At 32.0% G+C, this 22,157-nt stretch overlaps 1 protein-coding gene across 1 annotated transcript; it reads right to left on the bottom strand.

The window, feature by feature from the left end:
* Positions 1 to 687: 687 nt before the first annotated feature.
* Positions 688 to 21,103, bottom strand: LOC145326913 (uncharacterized). Its single transcript, XM_080170362.1, has 3 exons — positions 21,019 to 21,103; positions 2,698 to 3,036; positions 688 to 2,144 (listed from the first exon to the last, which is right to left on the bottom strand). The coding sequence occupies exons 1-3, from the start codon at positions 21,031 to 21,033 to the stop codon at positions 1,392 to 1,394; spliced, it is 1,107 nt and encodes a 368-aa protein (XP_080026488.1). The 5' UTR covers positions 21,034 to 21,103; the 3' UTR covers positions 688 to 1,391.
* Positions 21,104 to 22,157: the final 1,054 nt, after the last annotated feature.

The following is a 22,157-nucleotide window of genomic DNA, read 5'->3' as shown; positions in this document are numbered from 1 at the left end:
AACGAGAGGATAGATTATTTTCCATGAGTATTTTAAAAAGTTATTCTTTATGCAAAAAATATGAATTATAAGCAAAAATTTATATTCTTGAACTTAAAAAAACATTTTTTCCATTCAATTGTACAAATTTGTAGATTAACAAGGATGACAACATCCATAAAAGCGAAGCACTGAAACGATAGGACAAACGGACGTTAGCACTTATATAGTGTCAGAACTGAATAATCAGAATATAAATGTATAAGAATCGGAGCAAAATTGTAAGTAAATTTGTTAAAAAACGGCTTGATATAGGATAATGTTTATGGACATACTTACATTTTAGGACTTGATTATAGAATTGCTTTGCTTATAACATTATACTTTGTTGTCCAAGGAATCAACATACCAAAAATCAGATCAATCGGATGATTAGATCCCATAAAAATAAGTTGCTAAAAAAGTAAAAAAATCAACATGTTTAAAATGGACGTACGGACATTCTTGTTATGATTATAGAGTTGCTATGCTTTCTAAATCATACCTAACTACTAAAGGAATCAACATGCAAAGTTTTAAATCGATAGGACAATTCTTACATGCCTAAATTAACGAAAACAGCTATCCGTTTGTGACGGACGTACGGACGGACCGACCCTAATTATAAAAAAGCTTAGCTTTTAAAAATAGCAAAAAACACAATTAATATATATTTGTATGTTTATTTTCACAGGATGAATGATACATTTTAAGTTTATATTCTCTAAAGATCACTATGTATATTTCAACATATTGACTAGACTTAATATAATGATAATGCTAACATTTTTATATACTTGTGCAGGGGGAATATGGACACAATAAAAAAGTCACAATTCTCCTCTTCCCATTATTTCTCTTTGATAAATTGAGCTAGATTTGTTTTTTGGTGTGTGATAATAAATTACAAATAAATAGAATAATAAATAAATAAATAAATGTTTGATTAGGGAAAAGGGAGGAGGTGATGGGGGGAATTTAGGAAAGGGTCTAAATACTGGGTTGGTAAAAAAAAAGGATAATAAGCATTGGAATAAATAAAAAAAAGGAGTGGTAAGCAACAAAGCAGGTTCCTTCATCAAAGGCTTCATAATTTTTATACAGGAATCTTGAGAGAGAAAAAAATGCACAAATTCAATGCTTGTATTGGAGAGGCCTTGATTTTATGTGCCCCTCACTGCATTCCTACATTGTAAGAATAGTGGACAATACAAATTTTGCGTGTCAAGATATACATTTGATAAAGGCGTGTTTGATTTTAAGGATAAAGTCTTTAGGAAGGAGGGGGGGGGGGGAAGGACATTGGTTTGGTAGAGATAATATAAATAGATATAAATAAGTTAAATATAATGGATATTAATTGCTAGGGATGTTTAGAAGGGGGTTCCAAATTGGGACTGCTGGAAATTGGATCTAGTGACAAAGGCATTTCTCTGGGGGACTTGTACACTGGCACCTCCCTGGAAGTTTCTGCCGCGGGGGTTTCTTGGGGACTGATATCCGGGGGAAAGGTATCCAGTGTCAGGGGCAGTTACCTCGGGTTGATATGTGGCCTGGGGCTTGGATTCTGTAGCGGCCTCAGGTGTGATAACGGGCGCCGCAGCTTCAGACTCATCATAGGAGTCTCCGGGTGTGGCAGGTGTAGGATCCAGACACCACTTGGTCAACAGGGGCTTGGGCACCTGCTTGGGCTGGGTGAACTTGAGGAAGCATGTCTCCTTGGGCACAATGGTGCACTGGTGCTCGGGGCTCAACTTGGGCACCAACTTGGTGATGAACTTGCAAATCTTCTGGGGGTTCAGGTCGCACACCTCCTCGGGCACATCAACAAGGGAAGTGAGAACCTTGTCGTGGCATTCCTCCTCTCCCTCCTCGAAGGCACAGCCGGCGCCGCAGATCTCAACGGGCAGCTTCTCGCAGGCGGTGTCGCCGACAAACTTGCCGGGCTGCTTCTCAACATACTTGGTGGTACAGGAGGACTCGTACACGGTTCTGCACTCCTCGGGGCCCTGGCCGTTGCACACCTTGGTCACGGGCTTGTAGCACTTCTTCACGGTCTCGTTGAACGCCTGCTGCTTGAAGGTGATCTGACAAGTCTTCTCAAAGTTCTCCTCACAAACCTCTTCCTAAATACAAAAGATTTTGTAAAATAATTTAAAGAAATTCTAGTAATCAGATGTGTGCTAAACCGATTGATTCCCTATTTTATGAAAGTGTTTAATAGGTCTTTGGATGGTTTTAGGCTTTTTTTTATATCTAAGCTTGTTTTGTTAAATCCATTTTTATCTTCTATTTTCCTAATCCTGCGACCACAATTAAGAAAAAATTTAAAATTCAACATTTTGATTGACTGAATTTAAGGATGAATGAATAAAGCTGATTGAATGTCTTCTTTTAGTCAAATTCAATAAACAAAAAAATATTGGAATTGATTGAATCAATTTAATTTAACCCCAAGAAACATTCTTTATGTTTAAATTTAAAGATTTGTTAAAAAAATCAATTTGAAATTTTTTATTATGTTTAAAAAAAACAAAATATTTTACTCTTATATTAATCCCCGTGGATTTAAGAAGTACACATTCATGTTTTTGAATTAACATATTTCAGTATGGCTGAGACCTGGTTCTAATCCAGCAGATATTAATCGGTTTCAAAGCCATACTGAAAAAATTGTACCTGAGTAGGAGTGAACTTTGTGACATAGCTGTAGTGGCACTGCTCAACATTCTTGTGTGTACACTCCAGGATAGGCTCCTTCTCCAGGGAGGTCACAGTCTCCTCCTTCTCCACGCAGCACAGCCCAGAATCGGGGTCTGTGGTGCACCCGGAGAAGTCGATGCCGCCCTGGATGGCGTTGTCGCTGGCGCCCGCGTCGCCGCCTGCCCTGCCCGACCGGCCGAGTTGCTGGCGATGGCTGCCGCTGTGTCTCCCGCTGCTGCTGTGCCCAACAAAGTCAGCTGATGCGCTGTTGCTGTTGCTTAGAACAAGCAGGGTACAAGCGGTACAAACCAACAACTGAAATAATAAAAAAAATATTTTAAAAATTTTTAGCAAAACCTAAAAATCTTGGCAAGGGCATTAGTAGAAATACTTTTAAGACTGAGATTTAGCATTAAGGACAGAAATCAATACACTTAATCTAATTCTATTAAAACAGACCGACAAAATGAGTTATAGAGTAACAATGCTATACAATTGTACTTTAGATTGATACATAAATTGTTTTATCTAACTGTTTTATGATATGATATGATATTATTAAGGTTGTTTGAAAAAGTAAAGTCACAGTATAAGTATGTGTCTTAATAAGCGTTGAAATTATGTGTGATTTAGTTTGTGAAATAATTTTAAGAACCTGCGTTTGAAATAAAGTGTTTATGCATGCCTTTTCATTACTGCACCACAATCCAGTGAGGGAGGGGACATTGGACTGTAAATTTTACTGGTACCCAAAGTTTTATAAAAATCATCAGTAGTTGGTTCTAACTTTATGTTTTCAATCTTTTGAACCATTAAATGTAATTTACAGAAGATATATTTTGGTTATTATCATTAGGGATGTACATCAATTTATCGTCCATTGTCTTTTCCCTTAATATCCCTGGTGTTAGTGATGTGAAAAGGTCCATCCGAATGTCAGTCAAATTTCTGGCCACTGCTAAATATAAAATGCATAAATTGGGCCTTTTCATTTTATTCTTAAAACTTAATTTTTAAAAGATGCATTTTAATAATGCAATGCTATTATATTAGCGCAGTTTCTTTATAGATAGGTCATGTTCAAGCGTCAGTATTATTGTCAATTACAAAAACAAAATTTTTAATTTATCCTATAATATAAAGTAATAAGCTTTTTTGTCTGTAGCAAAGGATCTCACTAACCGCTGAACCGATATGGTTCTTCTTTACAGTGAAGGCTCTTATAGGCTCTGATATGATTTTATGCTATTTAATTTTTACAAAATAAGTCATGGTATGGTTTAGGCAATGTTTCTGCCCTTCTAATATAGAGTCCCTCGATGCTAGGGGCATAGCCGCTAGTATGAAAAAAGAAGTATGGTTTTGTTTTATTAATTTAATGAAAGCTTCTAATAGTCCCCTGGATGGTTTTAGGCTATTTTCTTACTTTCCATAGTCCTAGCATACATAACTCCTAGATGCTAATAGTATTTTCTTATTTTATCTAAAGTATATCTAGAGTATAATCGCTATAAATAAACAATTTATGATTAAATAAAGTTAAAAGTGGATGGTGTTGAATTAAATTGTCCAAATTATGTATATGCATAACAAAGGAAGATTATTCATGTTTGTCAATCTAATTCAGATCAAATAATATATTTACATAAAACAAGGGCATAAAAAATCAAAGAAAGCAGGGATCTTAAGGGATAAGACAATTGCCAATAAATGGATGTACATCCCAAATAATGATGCACAAAATTACCCATTCTGTAGATTACAACTATTAGTTTAAACGTTTTGATACAAGTCCCCAAAGTTGTTAAGCCAAGAAATAAGAAATAACGTTATTTCAACTTTGGGAACTAGTGTATTAAAAAGTCCCTCCCTTCGAAGACAGCCAAGAAATTGTATTTCTGATAAGATAGATATGCATAAAAAGTTGATAAAAAAACTAAAAAACATTATTATAGAATATTAGATAATATATAATATTTATAGGTAAGATTTTAAGTTTTTGTAAAGAAAAATGTATGATAAAACACGATAAAAATGTTTAGAATTTGCGTGGAATTATTTGTATGTAAATACGTTGAATAGCCAATTGTCTTTGTCGCTTTACCATGCAAAAAGAAAAAAGTAAATTTGTCTGAAATATTGTTCATTTTTAGAGGAAAATATATCATGGAGGATAAGACAATTAGATTATAAATTGACGTACATCCCCAATGATGATAGAAAATTGCTCCTTCTGAAGATTAATATCATTGGTGAAAAAGTTTAGACTCTGCTAGATATAATCAAAGTCTGAAGACTTTAAAGCCTACAAAAGAGATGACATTATTAATCCATACATATTTTAAGCAATAAGTTTTTATGCCTGTTTTGGTCTCAGTTATGATGCGAGAGAGAGAGGGGACAATGGACTGTTTATTACTCTAGTCCCCAAAGTTATACAATAAAGTTTTCTTATTCGTCGCCTTTGGGGACTTTTAATAAATTTTGATTGGTTGGTTTATAAAGTTAAGTGTCCAAACGTTTCAACCATTAATTGTAATCTACAGAAGGGTTAATTTCGTGTATTAACATTGGTGATGTACATAAATTTATTGGCCATTGTCTTATCCCTTTAGATCCCTGATAGGTATCAGTTATGAGTCGGCGACACCGAAAGGTTTGAAAACAATAAGATTCCTTATATTTCAAGGTGGGGTTGTGCAGTTAGGTAAACATTTAAACCAAATAAAATATTTTTTCGCATCGTCTTATAGACAGCTTTCCGCGAATATTAAAATGAAAAATTATGAGATCACTGAGGGGCCGAAGGCCCGGGTTAACAAAACTGCTATTAATTTTATGATTTTGTTTTAATATTTATGAAAAATGTCTGTAATACGTTTTCTTTCATATTGTCTAAACACCGTGTAGAATGGTAGTCTTCAAGATAAAAGGAATTTATATTTTTTGCAATATTCTTTTAAAGAGGGGATTTAGGGGGGGGGGGGGTTGCAGGGGAAGTTATGCGATTAAAAGGGATGACATAGCGGGCAAGGGCTTCCGTATGCAAAAACTTAAAAATTATTTTTCCCATAACCATCAAAGCATCCTATATGGTTGTTGTTATATAGCTACTCTGTTTTCATATTTTTCTTACTATTTGAAAAATAACTAGCGGATACGCCTCTAGATGCCTCTATCAACTACTTTAGGGGGGGGGGGTCATCCTTTATTGGAAGGGTGAAGATATTTCCCCGAAAATAGTTAAAAACCTTCCCTGAACCTACTAGAAGATTTACTGTAAAGGAAAACCATATCGGTTCAACGGTCAATGATTTCCTTACTACAGACAGAAAAGGCTTACTACTTTATATTATAGGATAAGATCCTAGTTAAATTTATATTAGGATTATTTTGATTATTTAGATTTAAAAAAAGTAAGACTAATGTTAATATTGCAATTTTGACATTGATTTAAAATGTTGATTAAAATCCTATCAACCTAAAAATCTTATTTCCCAAATGTATAGATATGCCTAGAATTATAACCAAAATTGCAACCAAACCAAACCGTAAACATAAAAATAAATTTGAGTGAATATCCTGGGATCTAAAGGGATAAGGCAATGGCAGATAAATCAAATACATACCCGATGATGATACATAAAATTACCCTTTCTGTAGATTAAAATTTGTGGTTGAAACATTTGAGCACTCAACTTAATTAACCAACTAATCAAAATTTACTAAAGTTGTTAAGACAACGAATAAAAAACGTTATTATAAACCTTTGGGTACTAGTGTAATAGACAGCCCATTGTCCCCTCTCTCTCTTTGGTGAATACCATTATTAATATGCATATATAGACATACACAAGCCGAGAACTTTTCCCACCAAATATGCTGAAATATGATGCTATCTTATTTAGGACCATTTTTCCCAGGAAGTTTTATCCCACATTTTTAAAACTCATTATTAAATTTTCATTTCATTATTTTGATACTTTATTTTAATTAGATTTGAATTTATTAAATAAATTTGAACAAGAATAAATATGTAGGTAAAAAAACAGGCGAACAAACAATTAAATTTAAGCTTACATACAGATAGACCACAATTAAAGAGTAGCTGTGCCACTTAAAAGGTTACTATAGCTTTTCAAATCTAAGGCCACTTCTAGGAAATGAATAAAAGCACAAAAAAATCATTTAGTTTTTTTTCTTGTGAAGGTGCATTTTAACCCAAATCAACAGATGATGCATAAAAATGATTCAAAAAGATTGAAAAGACCAACTCAAAAGATGGTCAAATGCTAAAGAAAAGTCAGGAATCAGAAGGATTAATAATATTTAGTAAAATTTTTAAAATTTATCAATACACTAAGACAGGTAGAAAATAAAATCTTGGGATAGGCATAACATTACCATTAAAAAAACAACATAACATAATAAAAATAAAACATACAGTCTACTAATTTAAAAATAAATTGTGTCTTTTTTGTGCAGTTTATTAAGTAGAATAGTGTAATTTATTTGTTCATTAAGATATGTAGATAATCAAACCGGGTTATTTTATACAAGTATACAAATTGATTATTCTTTATTTATGTATTATTCTTACACAACATAAAGCCTACAATATTTTTTTACAGATTTTTAATCCTTTTAAATCTTGACGTAAATTTGATAGTCAGCAAAGCTAAGCTAAGATGCACAATGAGAAAGAAAGAGATAGAGCACTGTAAAGATCTTTTAATGTTGGGCTTATAGCTTGTCATAAACTTTAAATGAATATTACAGCAAAAAAATGTCCCTGTGTGTATATACATGATATGCGTATGCGAATATTATATTCACATAAAACGTCCATGCAAAAAGTTAGAAATTCTCAGTGATCTTAATAAAAATTACCCTGTCCTAGAATAAAATCAGTGGTTGACAAGTTTGGACACTACAAGTATTGAACCAAACTACCAAAAATTGTAAAAAAAGTACCCAAAGTTTTGTTATCTAATGAACAAATTGGATTAAAACATTGGGTTACATTGTAATTTACAGTCTAATCTCCCCTCATTCTCTGAAAATCGTTCAGTTTTTCTAGTTTTTAAATAAAGAAAAAATATTTACTTGTCGTTTTATAAGCAAGTACTGATCGTGCATGTAAAAGGACATTATTACCCCCCACTCCTACTTTGTATTGTTGGTGTATAATGTACATATATTCGTCATACTCTATGGTCAGTTATAAACATCAAAATAATATTTATTATGTGCTTATACTGTCATACCCCCTTGTGAAATAAGACCAAAACAATAAGATTAACATTAATCATTTGAAATTATATAAACTTCAACTATAGTCTTATGTTCAAAAATATAAAAAAAAACATTTTTAAAAGACTCTTTAACTACAACCCTAATAGTACTGATAAGTTGTTCTTACACAAAGGCCGAGGCATCTTTACCTCCCCCTAATGATATCATTGTCAGGCAGCTGACATAACATAGCATTTGGATTTAAAAATATGACGATGCCTGGGCTGATATATCGAAATGATTAACCCCTTGCAACTAGCGGATTACTAGCGTATAAGACTTAATATATCTTAATTTAAGACTAGCTTTGCAACAAATGTACACAAAATTACAGGACATATTTTAGTGTCAAAAAGGGTTAAACTGTATGTCAAAATGATCCCAACAATAACCACATGACCCAGCGCCATTTTTTATACAAATTTAAATGCTTTACAGTAAAGCCAAAAAAATTATGGATTTCCGGCTGGCTTCAAGTCTAGCATAATAATAGATATTATTTGGAGGGTGATTCAAAAATGAAATAAATAATAAAATTCACAATAAGATAATATGTGATTTCTTTTTTCCTAAATCATGGAAAATATGATTTTTTCGCGATTTTAAACCCGTTTGATTCCTAAGAAAATAATGTAATTTATTAAAATATAAAATCTTTAAGGAATTGATTATTTCCCAATATATATTTGTAAACTTTTAAGCAACAACCCATAAATTTAATTCGCCCAAAACCAAAACTATCACTTAAAATCCTTCACACAGCCAAATTTGTCAAGACGGGACCCAGGGAAATAAATTGATTTAAAAGGATTCGTACCAAATTAAATCTAAAATAAAATATATTGAATTAAACACACTTCATGCAAAATTTTATCAAAAATATTGAATGGGAAATAAAGGAGGCGATGATTTTTGTAGAATTCTTGTATTAAAAAAATCAATAAGCTTCCTAAAACAGAAATTACGGAGATCAATGAAATAAATTTTGAACAAAAGTTAAAATAATTAACAATTTTGCCTTGTTTTTAAAATTCAAAATATTATTTTTATCTTTCTAGTATCATAGTGTCCTAATATTTTTATTACGAGATCTCTGGGAAAAAATCCCACCAACCCCCCCCCCCCCCTAGCTTAATGAGATATTAATTAGTGCTGACTTATGATCTTTATAAGAAATAATTTTGCCCTTTCCTAGAATTTTAAGGCCTATAATTTTGTTTTGTTCTTGAGACACACACACACATACACACCCTCACACACACACACACACACACACACACACACACACACACACAACAGCAATTTTAATTGTTCAGTAAACAAACAAACAAAAAATAAAAAGCTAAGACAGGCTTTCTAAAACTTAAATATTAAACAGTAAAATTATACAAATAATTTTCTGTTAAATAATTCAAATTTCAATGATCGATTCTATTTATTCAAGCTAATAAAAACCCAAAGCATCATAGAACTTTAACTGAATTTAATAAATTTTTCTTCAGTATATTGGTTACTATCCTTAAAAAGGTGTAGTACAGTACAGAACTACTCAAGTATTTTGCAAAGAAAAAAAACATTTTAATTATGCAAATCATGGCTGGGGCTGAGCTTCTGCCCAATCACAGGGACAAATATTCTAAAAAATAAACTGTGAAATGTTTAAAAATCTATAAAATCTCAGTCAGTGAATAGATAAAAAACTGATGCACATCCCCAAGGATGATAAACAAAATTACCACTTTTGTGGATTAAATTATTGGTAATAAAGCTTGAATACTTATAGTTTTAACCAACATATGGATATTTAATGAAATTACCCAAAGTTTTTAAGCAAACGAAAGCGAAAACTTTGGGTACCATTATACATTACAGCTCAATATCTCCTCCCTCTCTGGAGATCTTAAGTTTTCATAATACTAATCTCTTTCAAAATTGGGGGAGGGATAAAATTAAGATTGCATGAAATTGAGTCAAAGTTAACGGGTGGCTGTACGCGTGTTATTGGATGCAGGATGGGGGAGGGGGGGGGGGGATGCAAAAAACATGCCAATCCCCTCGCAAAATACACGGGAAAAGGTTTGGATATGTAATCTTAAAACAAATTTTAGAATAGAGATAACAGGTAAAAAAAATATAAATAAATTTACAAGAATTACACGTTTTAGTTTTTAGTTATTTATATAATTCTTTGTTAACTATGTTCTATAAATTAATATTTGGAACACATGTCTTTGAGCTGTGATATGAATGATTTACATGATTAAATTAGTCTGAACATTATACAATAACACAGGCTGTTTAAAAATAAGATTTATTACTTTACTATTATTATATTGTATGATGTAAATAACTCTTTACCTTATACTTAAACAAACCCTATTCCATATTATCATTTACAAAAACATTTTCCTACAGCTTATTTTGTTGACCAAACTATGCATGATCTAAATTGATAAAAATCTATTCCAAATCCAATGCACTATTATGTGCAAATACCAAGTATTGCAACGTAGTGGAAAATTATTTATATCGTGCAAAATTGTTGTTTTTATCTCCATAGCGTTGCTTTTAGAATCAAATAGGAGTAATATAGCCAAGAGTTTGACTTCAAAAATAAAAAAAAAGTACCAGAAAAACGGTTTTTGTCTAAAATGACTTTAATGTGATTATTTTGAATGGTTGTTGTGTGAGGGGATAGAATGATTGATAGAGAATTTAATGGCAGAATAACAACATAAAATTGTTTTATGATGTCTGTGTTACATGCCCCGTGTTGCTGTGTGTCCGAGGGAGGGAGGGAGGGGACATTGGGATTTATAATAACGTTTCCTTATTCGTTGGCTTAACAACTTTTATAAAATTTTGTTTGGTTGGTTAATTACGTTGAGTGTTTAATTACTAATTGAAGTTTACAGAAGAGTTAATTTTGTGTATCATCATTGGGGAATAACATCCATTTATCGGCCATTGTCTTATCCCTTTAGATCCCTGTGTGTTTCCACTTTCCACATTCTCATCTTTACCCCCAACAAAGAATGTTTTTAAAATCATTGAATTCAAAAAGCAAGGGATTGTCAAAACAAAAAAAAAGTATTTACAAAAAGCCTAATGTATGTTAATATGTCCATTAGGATATTAGAAACAACAAGAATGATAGCCCCTAAATTTTAAGGGAAAGATCAGCTTTGAACAATCACAGGTTTTAAGCTATTTATAGATAAGTCAACTACGCGAAAACCTTTCTGAGTACTATGTTGCTTATGCTCAAGCTGTTACATCAGGGAGGGAGGGGACATTAGGCTGTTTATTACATTAGTTCCCAAGGTTTTATAGTAATGTTTGACTTTTATTAGATTGTTATTGGTTGGTTTATTTAGTTAAGTGTCCAAACGTTTCAACTACTACTAGTAATCTACAGAATGGGTTATTTTGTGTATCATCATTAGGGATGTACATCAATTTAACAAACCATTGTCTTATCCCCTTGATCTTGATCTCTGTGTTAAATGCATTGTAAAACATTGTAATTTAATCCCTAAATGCCTGGATAAAAGCAGGCCTTAAAAACAAGAGGATGAACATTGAAAGAATTAACAGTTATTTCTTCCCAAATCTTACCAAATTTTGAAATGTTTTCAAAACCAAAATTTGACCCTAAATTAGAGTTGTGTATTACTATATGATACAGCTAGACAAAAAGGATAAAAGATCCACCAAGCCCTTTTCAATCAGCAAAACCTCTAAAATTAATTCTATACGTCAGTCTTTTTCGATTAAAATTAATTTTTGTAACATTGCAACAATCATGGCATTTAATGAAATATGAATCATCTACATATTATGCCAGCCACGACTATTAAAAAAACCTTAAAAATGCTAAAATGCTACTTGCAGCTATGACGAAGCTCTTTATTGTGTCTATAAAAAATACATCATACATTACAAGTGACCAATGAAAGACCAATACACAGACTAAATTACCAATGACAGGCCAATACACAGACTAGATTACTAATGGCAGGCCAGTATACATTTTCATTGACCAATGTTAGGCCAGCATGACGTCATTCTTTATAGGCACATTAAAAAGCTTTAATTATGACATGCTCTAGTAATAGTAATGAAATAGTTTTGTTATTTCTAGCTTGAACAAATTACCATATTCATGATGCATAAATTTAGTTGACTGTTTGTTTCAGAATAACCAAATACAAGATAAAGATATTAAATCATTCATTTTCCTGATTGTTAAATACTTAATTTACATAATTTTTTTCTGACCTGACAGGCACAATGCTATTAGGGGGTGGGGGGAGGGGCAGCGGCCCAACCTATTGCCGCCGCCGCCGCAAGCCGCAGGGCATTGAAATGAATTGGTTATGCTGTTCATCAATTTTAAACATTTATTCATCAATACATATGCATATGCAAGGATTTTAATAAAGGTGGGCTAATAATCGTGGCTACCAAATTACCCAGATAATCCAAATTTTTAACTTAATATATTCAGTTTAAGAAAGAAATGAAGTTACCTTTTAATTTAAATTTAAATTAATCATTTTGTAAAGAAACCTATTTGGTAAAAATTTTGTCCTTAGAGCTGTAAAAATTTCAAAAGAATATTGAATTTAATGGCCATGATTGGTTGACATATCATCGAATTCGACATGAATATATCCTTTGTTGATATAATACCCGCACAACATGTTGACAGGATAGATAGATAGAGAGATAATAGATAGATAGAGAGATAATAGATAGATAGAGAGATAATAGATAGATAGAAAGATAATAGATAGATAGAGAGATAATAGATAGATAGAGAGATAATAGATAGATAGAGAGATAATAGATAGATAGAAAGATAATAGATAGATAGAGAGATAATAGATAGATAGAGAGATAATAGATAGATAGAAAGATAATAGATAGATAAAGAGATAATAGATAGATAATAGATAGATAGATAATAGGGTGTATACACAGATATTATCCACGCTCAATACAATTATTAAAGTCAATAGCCATCGGTTAAACTGTTTACAAAACTTAAAACAAAGCCATGGGTGGGTTGGAGTATATTGATAAGTGTGAATTCATTTCCGTGGATAAAATCATAAAAATTACACATTATTACAACAGCAAAATATACCTTCACACTAAAATCATTAAAACAACCTTTTCTATTTTGTCTTTTTCGTGCTTTATTTCTAAATGCATGTCGAGCATTGAAATAAAGTAAAAATAAGGAGAGGGGAATAATCCTGTGGGGCCAAAAACTTGCAGGGCTACCAAGTACCCAATCTAACCTAACTCCCCAAATAAATGAAAAACTAACCCGTCTCCCGTCTTTTTAACTTATTTCAAAATAAACAAAGCACTTTGAGGAAAAAAGCCGTTTTTTTGCGAATATAAAACAATATTCTATCCTACGCGGAAGATAATGTACACCTTCTTTAGAAACATAACTCTGTTTTGTTGTATATTTGTACTAAATATTTGTATAGGCTGTTCATAAATTAAATTGATTAATTATGAAATTTTAGGTAACCAAAGATGACAAAATCAATAAGTAGCAAAGCTAAAAAATCATGGAATGAACAAAGGGACAAAGTGAGTTAAATATCAGATGTTCAGGTGTCATTACAAAGAAAAGAAAGAAAGGAAATGTGAAATAAAAAATAAAGGTTTATGTCTTTTAAAGCATTACAGACAGCATACAGACTAGATTTTAAATTGGACTGAAAATTTCATCTTTATATTTTCCATAGCAGTCGAGAAAAATTTTAGACTTTAAATATTTTCTTAATTTTCTAACTAAAATATAAAAGAACAAATCTGTTATTTTTGAATATGTAAAATATTGAGATGAGGAAGCAATATGAAATCAAATTTCAATCACTGTAATACTTGATAGCTGTAAAAATAAAAGATCAATAAGTAACAGGAAGTCTGGCTGTATGTATTTGCTATAATCTCGAAAACGGGTAGATTTAGATTGTTCTTGGAAAGGTTTTAGGCTATTGGGCAAAAACTTTTATTACTTTAGGTCCGGTTAGGTTAGGTTGTATTGGGTACTTGGTATCCTCGCAGGGTTAGGTATGGGAAAAACCTTATAATCAATTTATTTAAAAGAATTTCAGGGTGACGACGGTTTTAGTGCTCGACAGGCGTTAATAAGAAAAGCACTTAAATTTATTGTAAGGAAGAAATTACAATATATGAGGACCCCCAGGAAGGAAGGATACAATGGGCTGTTTTATACACTAATCCTGAAAGTTTTAAAATAGTGTTTTCTTACTCCTTGGTTCAACAACTTTGGGGACTTTTTATGAATTTTGATTGATTTCATTAAGTTTAGTGTCTAACCGTTTCATTCCAAAATTTTAATCTATAGGAGGGATAATTTTGTGTATTATCAATGGGGATGTACTTCAACTTATTGGCCATTGTCTTATCCCTTTAGAACCCTTGGACCACACAACTAATAGCTAACAGTGAGTGGAACAACTTTTTGTCCAAATTTCAGCAGATTGATGATTGCATAATTTTGTAAAAAAATATGCAAAACATTCATGCAAGGTTTTGCAAAAAATTACGACAATATTTTGCATCTTTTTGCCACTGCACTTTGCACGTAAATGGTTGTTAATATTTCTCCTAAACATGTATATCAGATAGCGTTATTATCTTATAATCTTAATAGATATTTATTATTGACAGATTTCCGCGGATATTAAAATAAAAAATTATAAGATTAGAACCCCGAGGAGCCAATGTCTAGGCAATAAAACTGGTAATAATTTCAAATTTTTTTTAATATTAGTGGAAAATTGTCTAAAATACGATGATTTTTCAGTTTGGCTGAGAACCGGTTCTAATCCAGCGGATAACAATTGGTTTTGAAGCCATACTGGAAATTAAATTTAAAAGTTTTTAACAACATTATGACAAGTAGTTTTGTTGCAATTAAACTAAACTTAGATATAAAATATAACATTTTTAAAAATTTTAAAAACTCTTTTCATTCATTTAAAACCTGTTTGTCTGTAATGTTCTAAAAATTGATTAATTTTATCTCTTTCTTCATCATATGTAAGTTCAAAGTTATGGTTGTATTCAAAGTTTTTAATTAAGATAACAGTATTACTACATAGAAGAGGGAATTGGAATACAAAATTACTCCTCATGTGGATTTCAAGTGGTTGATACGTTTGAACCTTAACTTTATGAACCAACCAATCAAAATTCAATTAAGGTTCCCAAAATTGGTAATCCAACGAATAAGAAAACCTCATTATAAATCTTTGGGGACTAGTGTAATAAACAATCCAATAATCCCTCCCTCCCTGGAATTGTTCAGATGTTAGACATGCAACATTCTCTTTAAGTATCTTTATAACACAAAATTCAACTTTTGAACAGTTTAGAACAAGGAATATATTATAAAAGTGCAGAAAATAAAGTTTTTGCATTGCAAACTTGCTGAAAAAGTAGCAAAAGTGCATAAGTTATATAAGGGAAAACTTGCAGGTAATGTCATTCAATCAAACTTTTCTCCCAGGGATCTAAAGGGATAAGACAATGATCAATACATTGATGTACATCCCAAATGACGATACACAAAATTACCCCTTCTGTAGATTAAAATTAGTGATTGAAACCTTTGAACACTCAAAATAATGAATAAACTAATAAAGATTCACTAAAGTCCCCAAAGTTGTAAAGTCAACGAGGAAGAAAACGTTATTGTAAAACTTTGGGGATTAGTGTAATAAACTGCCCATTGTCCCCTCGCTCTCTGCTTTTTCTCCACCTTAACGTAAAAATCCCTGGTTTACAACAACACTAATACTGATTGATCCATAATTGTGTGTTCAATTTTGTTTAGATCAAAGGATGCAGGATGCTGGCGGATAAAGGGATAAGACAATAGGACAGAAAACTTAATATAATTGATCCAAGTTAAAAACCTACTAATAATCTAGAATATCTGGAGGACCCACAAAAACGTGCGAAAAATATGTTTTTTTTCGCAAGCTCTAAGAAAATTAAAAATCTATGAAAAGTATTAAAATACTTGATTTACCTATCCTATATCCCTGAGTGCCAGAGGATGCAGCCCATCGGAAGAGCTATCTATTTAGAGCTGATAAATGTTGTCTATATATCATTGGTACATAATTGTATCTACATAATACAATACAACTTTGTACTGATTAGAGTCTTATTAGACACACAATACTTAACTAGTAGAAGAAGAGAGAGAGAGAGAGAGAGAGAGAGAGAGAGAGAGAGAGAGAGAGAGAGAGAGAGAGAGGAGAGAGAAAGAAAGACAGAGAGAGAGAGAAAGAGAGAGAGAGAGAGAGAGAGAAAGAGAGAGAGAGAGAGAGAGAGAGAGAGAGAGAGAGAGAGAGAGAGAGAGAGAGAGAGAGAGAGAGAGAGAGAGAGAGAGAGAGAGAGAGAGAGAGGAGAGAGTTCCTTGAATTTTAAATTTAAAACATAATGAAAAAAGCTTTAGCGAGAGGAGAAAACTACTCATAATTATTTTTCACCCACAAGCTTTTAATTCTAGAATAAAAGTCTCCATTTATGATTGACAATATAAAGACAATTGGAAATGGGCCTAAAAACCAAGCATCTAAGGAATAATGAATCTAAATAAATAATAAAAAAACCTTGTATTTATTTTATAACAAAAATTCCCTAACAAAAAAGGTAGGATGTAGTATTGTTACCGTCTGTCTGATCTGGTAAACTGCATCTGTAACCACTGGACCGATGTGGTTCATATGAGAAATAGACTCCTTGAAAAAATACTTCCTTTCCTCTCCATTTAAGTAATATTCGAAATGTGTATATGTCATTTTATTTTTACAACATAGTGTGCCAGTCATAAAACCGTAAAACATTTGAAAACAACCAATAAAGAAGAAGCGTATTGGAATGGATTTATTATTACTTGGATCTTACACCAGATTTTCATGTTCTATAAAAAAAAGTGAGCTCTGTTTCGGGCTTAAATAACGATCACGGAAGCTACTTTGTCCTGAAGCTACTTTGTCCGAAGCTACTTTGTCCGAAGCTACTTTGTCCAAGATCCATAATATCCACGTTTATTCTACATCCATTGTATTGGTCTAGTATACATACACAATAACTTTACAATCATGTCTGCCGTTTTTATGAGGTTTATTTCTTTAGCATAAAATATGTTTATGTTTAGAAAGGTAATATTGGTAATATTTGTATGAATAGACGTTCTTTAGATCCTAGATTACTAGAAGGCATAAAAATAAATGCGTTGGGGGATAAAAAGTATTACACTATTTTTCAGGGCTCGGCAGCAACCCAATTATCGCCTTGGAAATATAATAAAATCTTGCGTTTGTGTCTTAAGGAAATGGAAAATATCAAATATACATATAAACCAACAAATAAAATTTAAAAGATCTTTTGGTTTTTGTACTATTTTGAATTAAATTGAAAGTAAAGGGTATGATGTTTTTTCTTCTTCTATATCTTCCCCTACGGAGTACTCAAAACAACCTAACCTGATCTGATATAAGAAACGAAAAACCTCCCCCTTTATTTTCAGTTTATTTCAAAGTTAAAGAGGAAGAGGGTGGGGGGGGGGGGGTTGTGCTCAACTGGGCCCTTAAAGGGATAACACCAAAAAAAGATTAAAAAACCCCCTTTGTCATTATGATTCTAGAATATTTTATGAGGTAATAATCAGAGGATTAAGGAGGATTTAAAAAGAGATGTGTTGGCATAAAATTGACTTAAAAAGTCGTAGAGAACATTTTTTTAAATTTTAGATATAACCCTAGGACGAAAAAAGAACCTTAGAACAACTAAGTTTCTAAAAGTAGATTAGGTTAGGCAAAGAAAGAATTAGGAGATCCCCTAGTGAGGCGGTGTAATAAAGCTACTTTCCACTAATATTTCTTTATGTGAATTATTATATAAGGTCTGAAAACCTAAAATAAAAGAAAGAAAGAGGATGAGTTTACACGAGTTTAAACTGTTGAACTACATTTACAAGTAATAAAAGCTCATTATCCCGAGTTTTAACAGCTAACAAAAATGTGCTTAGCAACGTTGATTTATGCACGGACAGAAACATTTGAAACTGATTGCTATCCGGTGGATTAGAACCGGTTCTCAGAAATACTGAAAAATCGTAAGACAGCATCGTATTACAGACATTTTACTACAAATATTAAAATAAGATTAATTAAATCAATACCAGTTTTATTAGACCTGGCCTTAGGCCCCTCACATCTAACAAAACTGGTTCTAATCTTATTATCCAAGGAAAGCTGTCTATAATACGATGCGATAAATAACTATTCTTGGTTCATTTCCCTATAGTAAAAACCTGTGCCCGCCACTGCTATAGACTACAAATATCTTATCCTTTTACTTAAAGAAGTAAGGTTTTTTTTATGTCTGATGCTTCAAATCTTGAAATTAGATGTTCTAAACTGGATGCTAGGAGCTAAGCAAATTTTTTAAGCATTCAAAATTCAGTGAGCTTAGTTTAAAAAGATATAAAGTTTCCATGCTAAAATGCACTTAAATGCTTCCTTAAATATTTTATTACAGAAAAATGATCTTAACATTGGAAAAGAATTTGAAATATAAATTTTTTTTAGAAATGTTTTTTTATGAATAAAATAAAGGGTTTTATAACATATTTTCAAATTAATACTAATTCCATTGCTTTGTTTATTTTACTTTTTCAGAATCTCAGTTCCTAGGTTGAAGAAGGGCTTGTTCCTGAGCCTAATTAAGAATCGTGCGCTGTATAAACTCATCAAGATGGATTGTGTGCCCTGCTTTATTTGTTTAACCCTTCCCCCCCCAATCCCTGCTGTATGCCAATTGTTAAGACTCAAACAATGTGCTAATAGAAGGAAAAAATAAGAAAAATAAACACGAAACAATGAGATAAAATTGCTTTGAATATCTATTTAAATATGCGAAAAATCTAAATAAAAAAGTTATATCTGGTATCATATTCTCTGTAAAAAATAGATGAAAACCTGCCTAGAATCTGTATGAAGTTTCACGATCTTAACATACAAGCAAAACGACATAACTCCAACAACCAACTATTTTTATCGACTTTTAGTAATACGAAACCATACATTATTTTTCAGTATGGCCGAGAAAAACAGTTGTTTATAATTCTGTAACCCTTTATAAGAATTGAATATGAAAGATGTATGTATGATATGAAAAGAATAGTGGGATGCGCTAGCTAACCAATCATTTTAGGGGACTTCGAATTTTTTAAATCTTGCGGATTTTTTCTAAGCTTGAAGGATTTTTTAGATTTTCGAAAATTTTCAATTAGATAAAAGAAACTAATATAGGTATATTTCTAAGTTAAGAAGCAAGTACCTAAGCATTCATGAGAACTTTTAAATCTCAAATTGTGAGGCACCCTATTTATCAGACACAAGATCTGTAGACAACAAATTTAAGCTTTTGGACCTTGTCAATTCAACAATAGTCGGATATATTGATGGAGGGGTCTTTCAAAATTAAATATTTTTACTTTAAAAATAAGCTTTTTTTCTTATTCATTGGCTTAACAACTTTGGGAAATTTATTGAATTTTGATTGGTTGGTTCATCAATTTGAGTGTCCTAACGCTTCAACCACAAATAGTAATCTACAGATTGGGTAATTTTTATATTTAAAACCTAGGTGAACCTATATCAAAATAGATATAAATATGTTTTTCTTTTTATATACACCTCAACTTAAATATTTTGAGATGGACAAATAAAAACATATTCATATAAAATAAATGTTAATATTTTGTAGCACTATCGTTGACTGGAAAAAAGGTTTATGGTTAAGAAAGGTTGTCTAGAGGCCTTTCTTTGATTGATTTGGTGGGCCTAGGCAAGATACATGAATACAGACAAATGTTCAGCAAATACTTGGACACTATGTAATATAATACATACATAATTAATGTCCAATTGGAATATTAAAACTAAGAATAGCTAAGAAGCTGCGCATTAACCCGCAGAAAAGTTGCCGATTAATTTTAAAAGAAAGCAATCTAAAATTTAAAGTCTTATTAAAAGCTTCTAAAAGGGGTTGAAATTTGCGGCTCTTTAGAGGCCAATGATACAAAATTACAAAAAGTCAGTTTCTCAAGGGATAAGACAATGGATCATAAATAATGAACATCCCCAACTAATCAATAAAAGTACCCAACGTTTTTGATCAAACGAAAATTATGTGGATGAAAAAACAGATCACTGCCCCTCCCTGCCAAAAGCTTTATTTTATCAGAAACCTTTTCATTTATTATCAACAAACCTAATGAAAACACCCATTGAAAATGTAAACAAATCGAGATGGCCAAAAAAGGGCCAGGTAATAGTATTATATCCAAAATACTTATTTTATTAGAAAAATTCTTAAAAATGTGCTATTCATTTTTAAAAGGAGAGTTTAAGAAAAAAAAAAGATTTTGAATAAGCTAAAAGGAGTGTAAATCATATATTTTGAAATGGCTAGAAAAGTTATTTTCGAAGCATGCAAAAATTATGTGTAAAGAATTAATTTTTATCAAATAAAAGTAATAATATTTATTTTGAAAATAATAAGAAATCCAACTTAAAGGTGTCTAACCTAGTGTTAAATAAATTGTTGTCATTTGTCGTTTGTCATATCATTTGAATCAAATACAATTGTAAAAATATGGAAAAATATAATGAAACAAAACAGAAAAAGGGAAAAGTAAAGGCATTTGATAAAGAAAAAAATGCACCATCATAGATATAATAATAAATTGTACCATAGAGAAAAGAAAAAGTCGATAGGTAGATTTTTTTGTCATTTGTCACATTTCAAACACTTTTAATATCATATCATATACATAGCATTGTATATTGGACCTAACAAAACATGGATGTCATGCTTGTGTTAAATCCAATATAATCACAACACACAAGGGCTAACAACACCTACCCAGGCTGTTGTCATTTTTAGGTCCAATGAGGCACTGAATAATTTTTGGGGGTGAATTATTTTATATACCCCGCGCGAGATTCGAACCCCCTACCCCCCCGGACCAACAATTATCTGTGAAAAGAGGATGGTTAGATAAGAGATTTTCTGAATAAAACATTTATATGTGGAAAAAAAGGAGGTATATAATATAATACATACAATACAAGAGTTGTTGCTTTTCAGGAAAGGGAAAGAAAGGGGGAGAGACGAAAGGGGAGATGTTGTTAGTTGCTTCTTTAGCTGTTGGCTGTTGTTGGTGTTGCAGTTAAATGCATGTTGCCCCCCCCCCAAATCCAATAAAATCAACAGCCAATCTCCCTTATGATTCTACCCCCCTTCGTCACTTAAACTTGAATAAAAATTGGGCACACATATGATTATGTATGACTGTTGTTGGTTGTGCGACGCGCATACTTTTCATGATAAACCGTGCTTTGCGCGCCGATTTTCATACTATGCGCTTCAGTCGAACTCCTCTTCTATTTTTACTTAGAATAGAATAGAAATAGGTTATTTAAGATTTATTTGTTGGTTTCTGAACAGACTTTTAATTTTCATATTTTTACTAGCGGCTGTGCCCCTAGCATCTAGGGGCTTCGTATTCAAATTAGAAAGGTTGGGCTGAAAAATATCTAAAATCCATCCCATGACTTAAATATAAAGAAGAAAATAGCCAAAAACTATCTCATGACCCATGTAAAGCTTCTTTTAAATGTATAACCCAATCGGCGTAGTAGTTATTGAAATCTCAAGCTACAGACAAATAAACTTTAGTACTTGATATGATAGGATCTAAGTAGTAAGATTGACCGTCTATTTGGATGAAACTAACCGTTGGACCGGTTTGGTTCTGCTCTTCAAGGAATATGATTGCCTTCTAGTCATATATTGTATTTAGGCTAAGGAGATTGGGCATCAATTTTGTGGACCTCTATCCCCTCCATTAGGGGCTAGGAGCGTTTTTTCCGCAGTGAAGCATTCCCTGTGCATCATTGGATTTGGCTAATCCAGATTATTTATAGGCCTTCTTATGTCGTTTATAACGATGTGCGGGCATATACATTCAGCCGTTTGGCAGCTAGCACTTTTTAAAGTTC

The sequence above is a fragment of the Acartia tonsa genome, chromosome 8 (genome assembly GCF_053477335.1).
Source record: "Acartia tonsa isolate MP-2025a chromosome 8, ASM5347733v1, whole genome shotgun sequence".
Taxonomy (NCBI): Eukaryota; Metazoa; Arthropoda; class Copepoda; order Calanoida; family Acartiidae; genus Acartia; species Acartia tonsa.
The sequence above is the reverse complement of the archived record's forward strand: the minus strand, read 5'-3'. Positions and strand labels throughout refer to the sequence as shown.

Excerpts from the sequence above, each read along its gene's own strand:
- LOC145326913 (XM_080170362.1), bottom strand. Across the intron at positions 2,145-2,697 it reads CAAAGTTCACTCCTACTCAG|GAAGAGGTTTGTGAGGAGAA; the intron begins GTACAATTTTTT and ends TTTTGTATTTAG.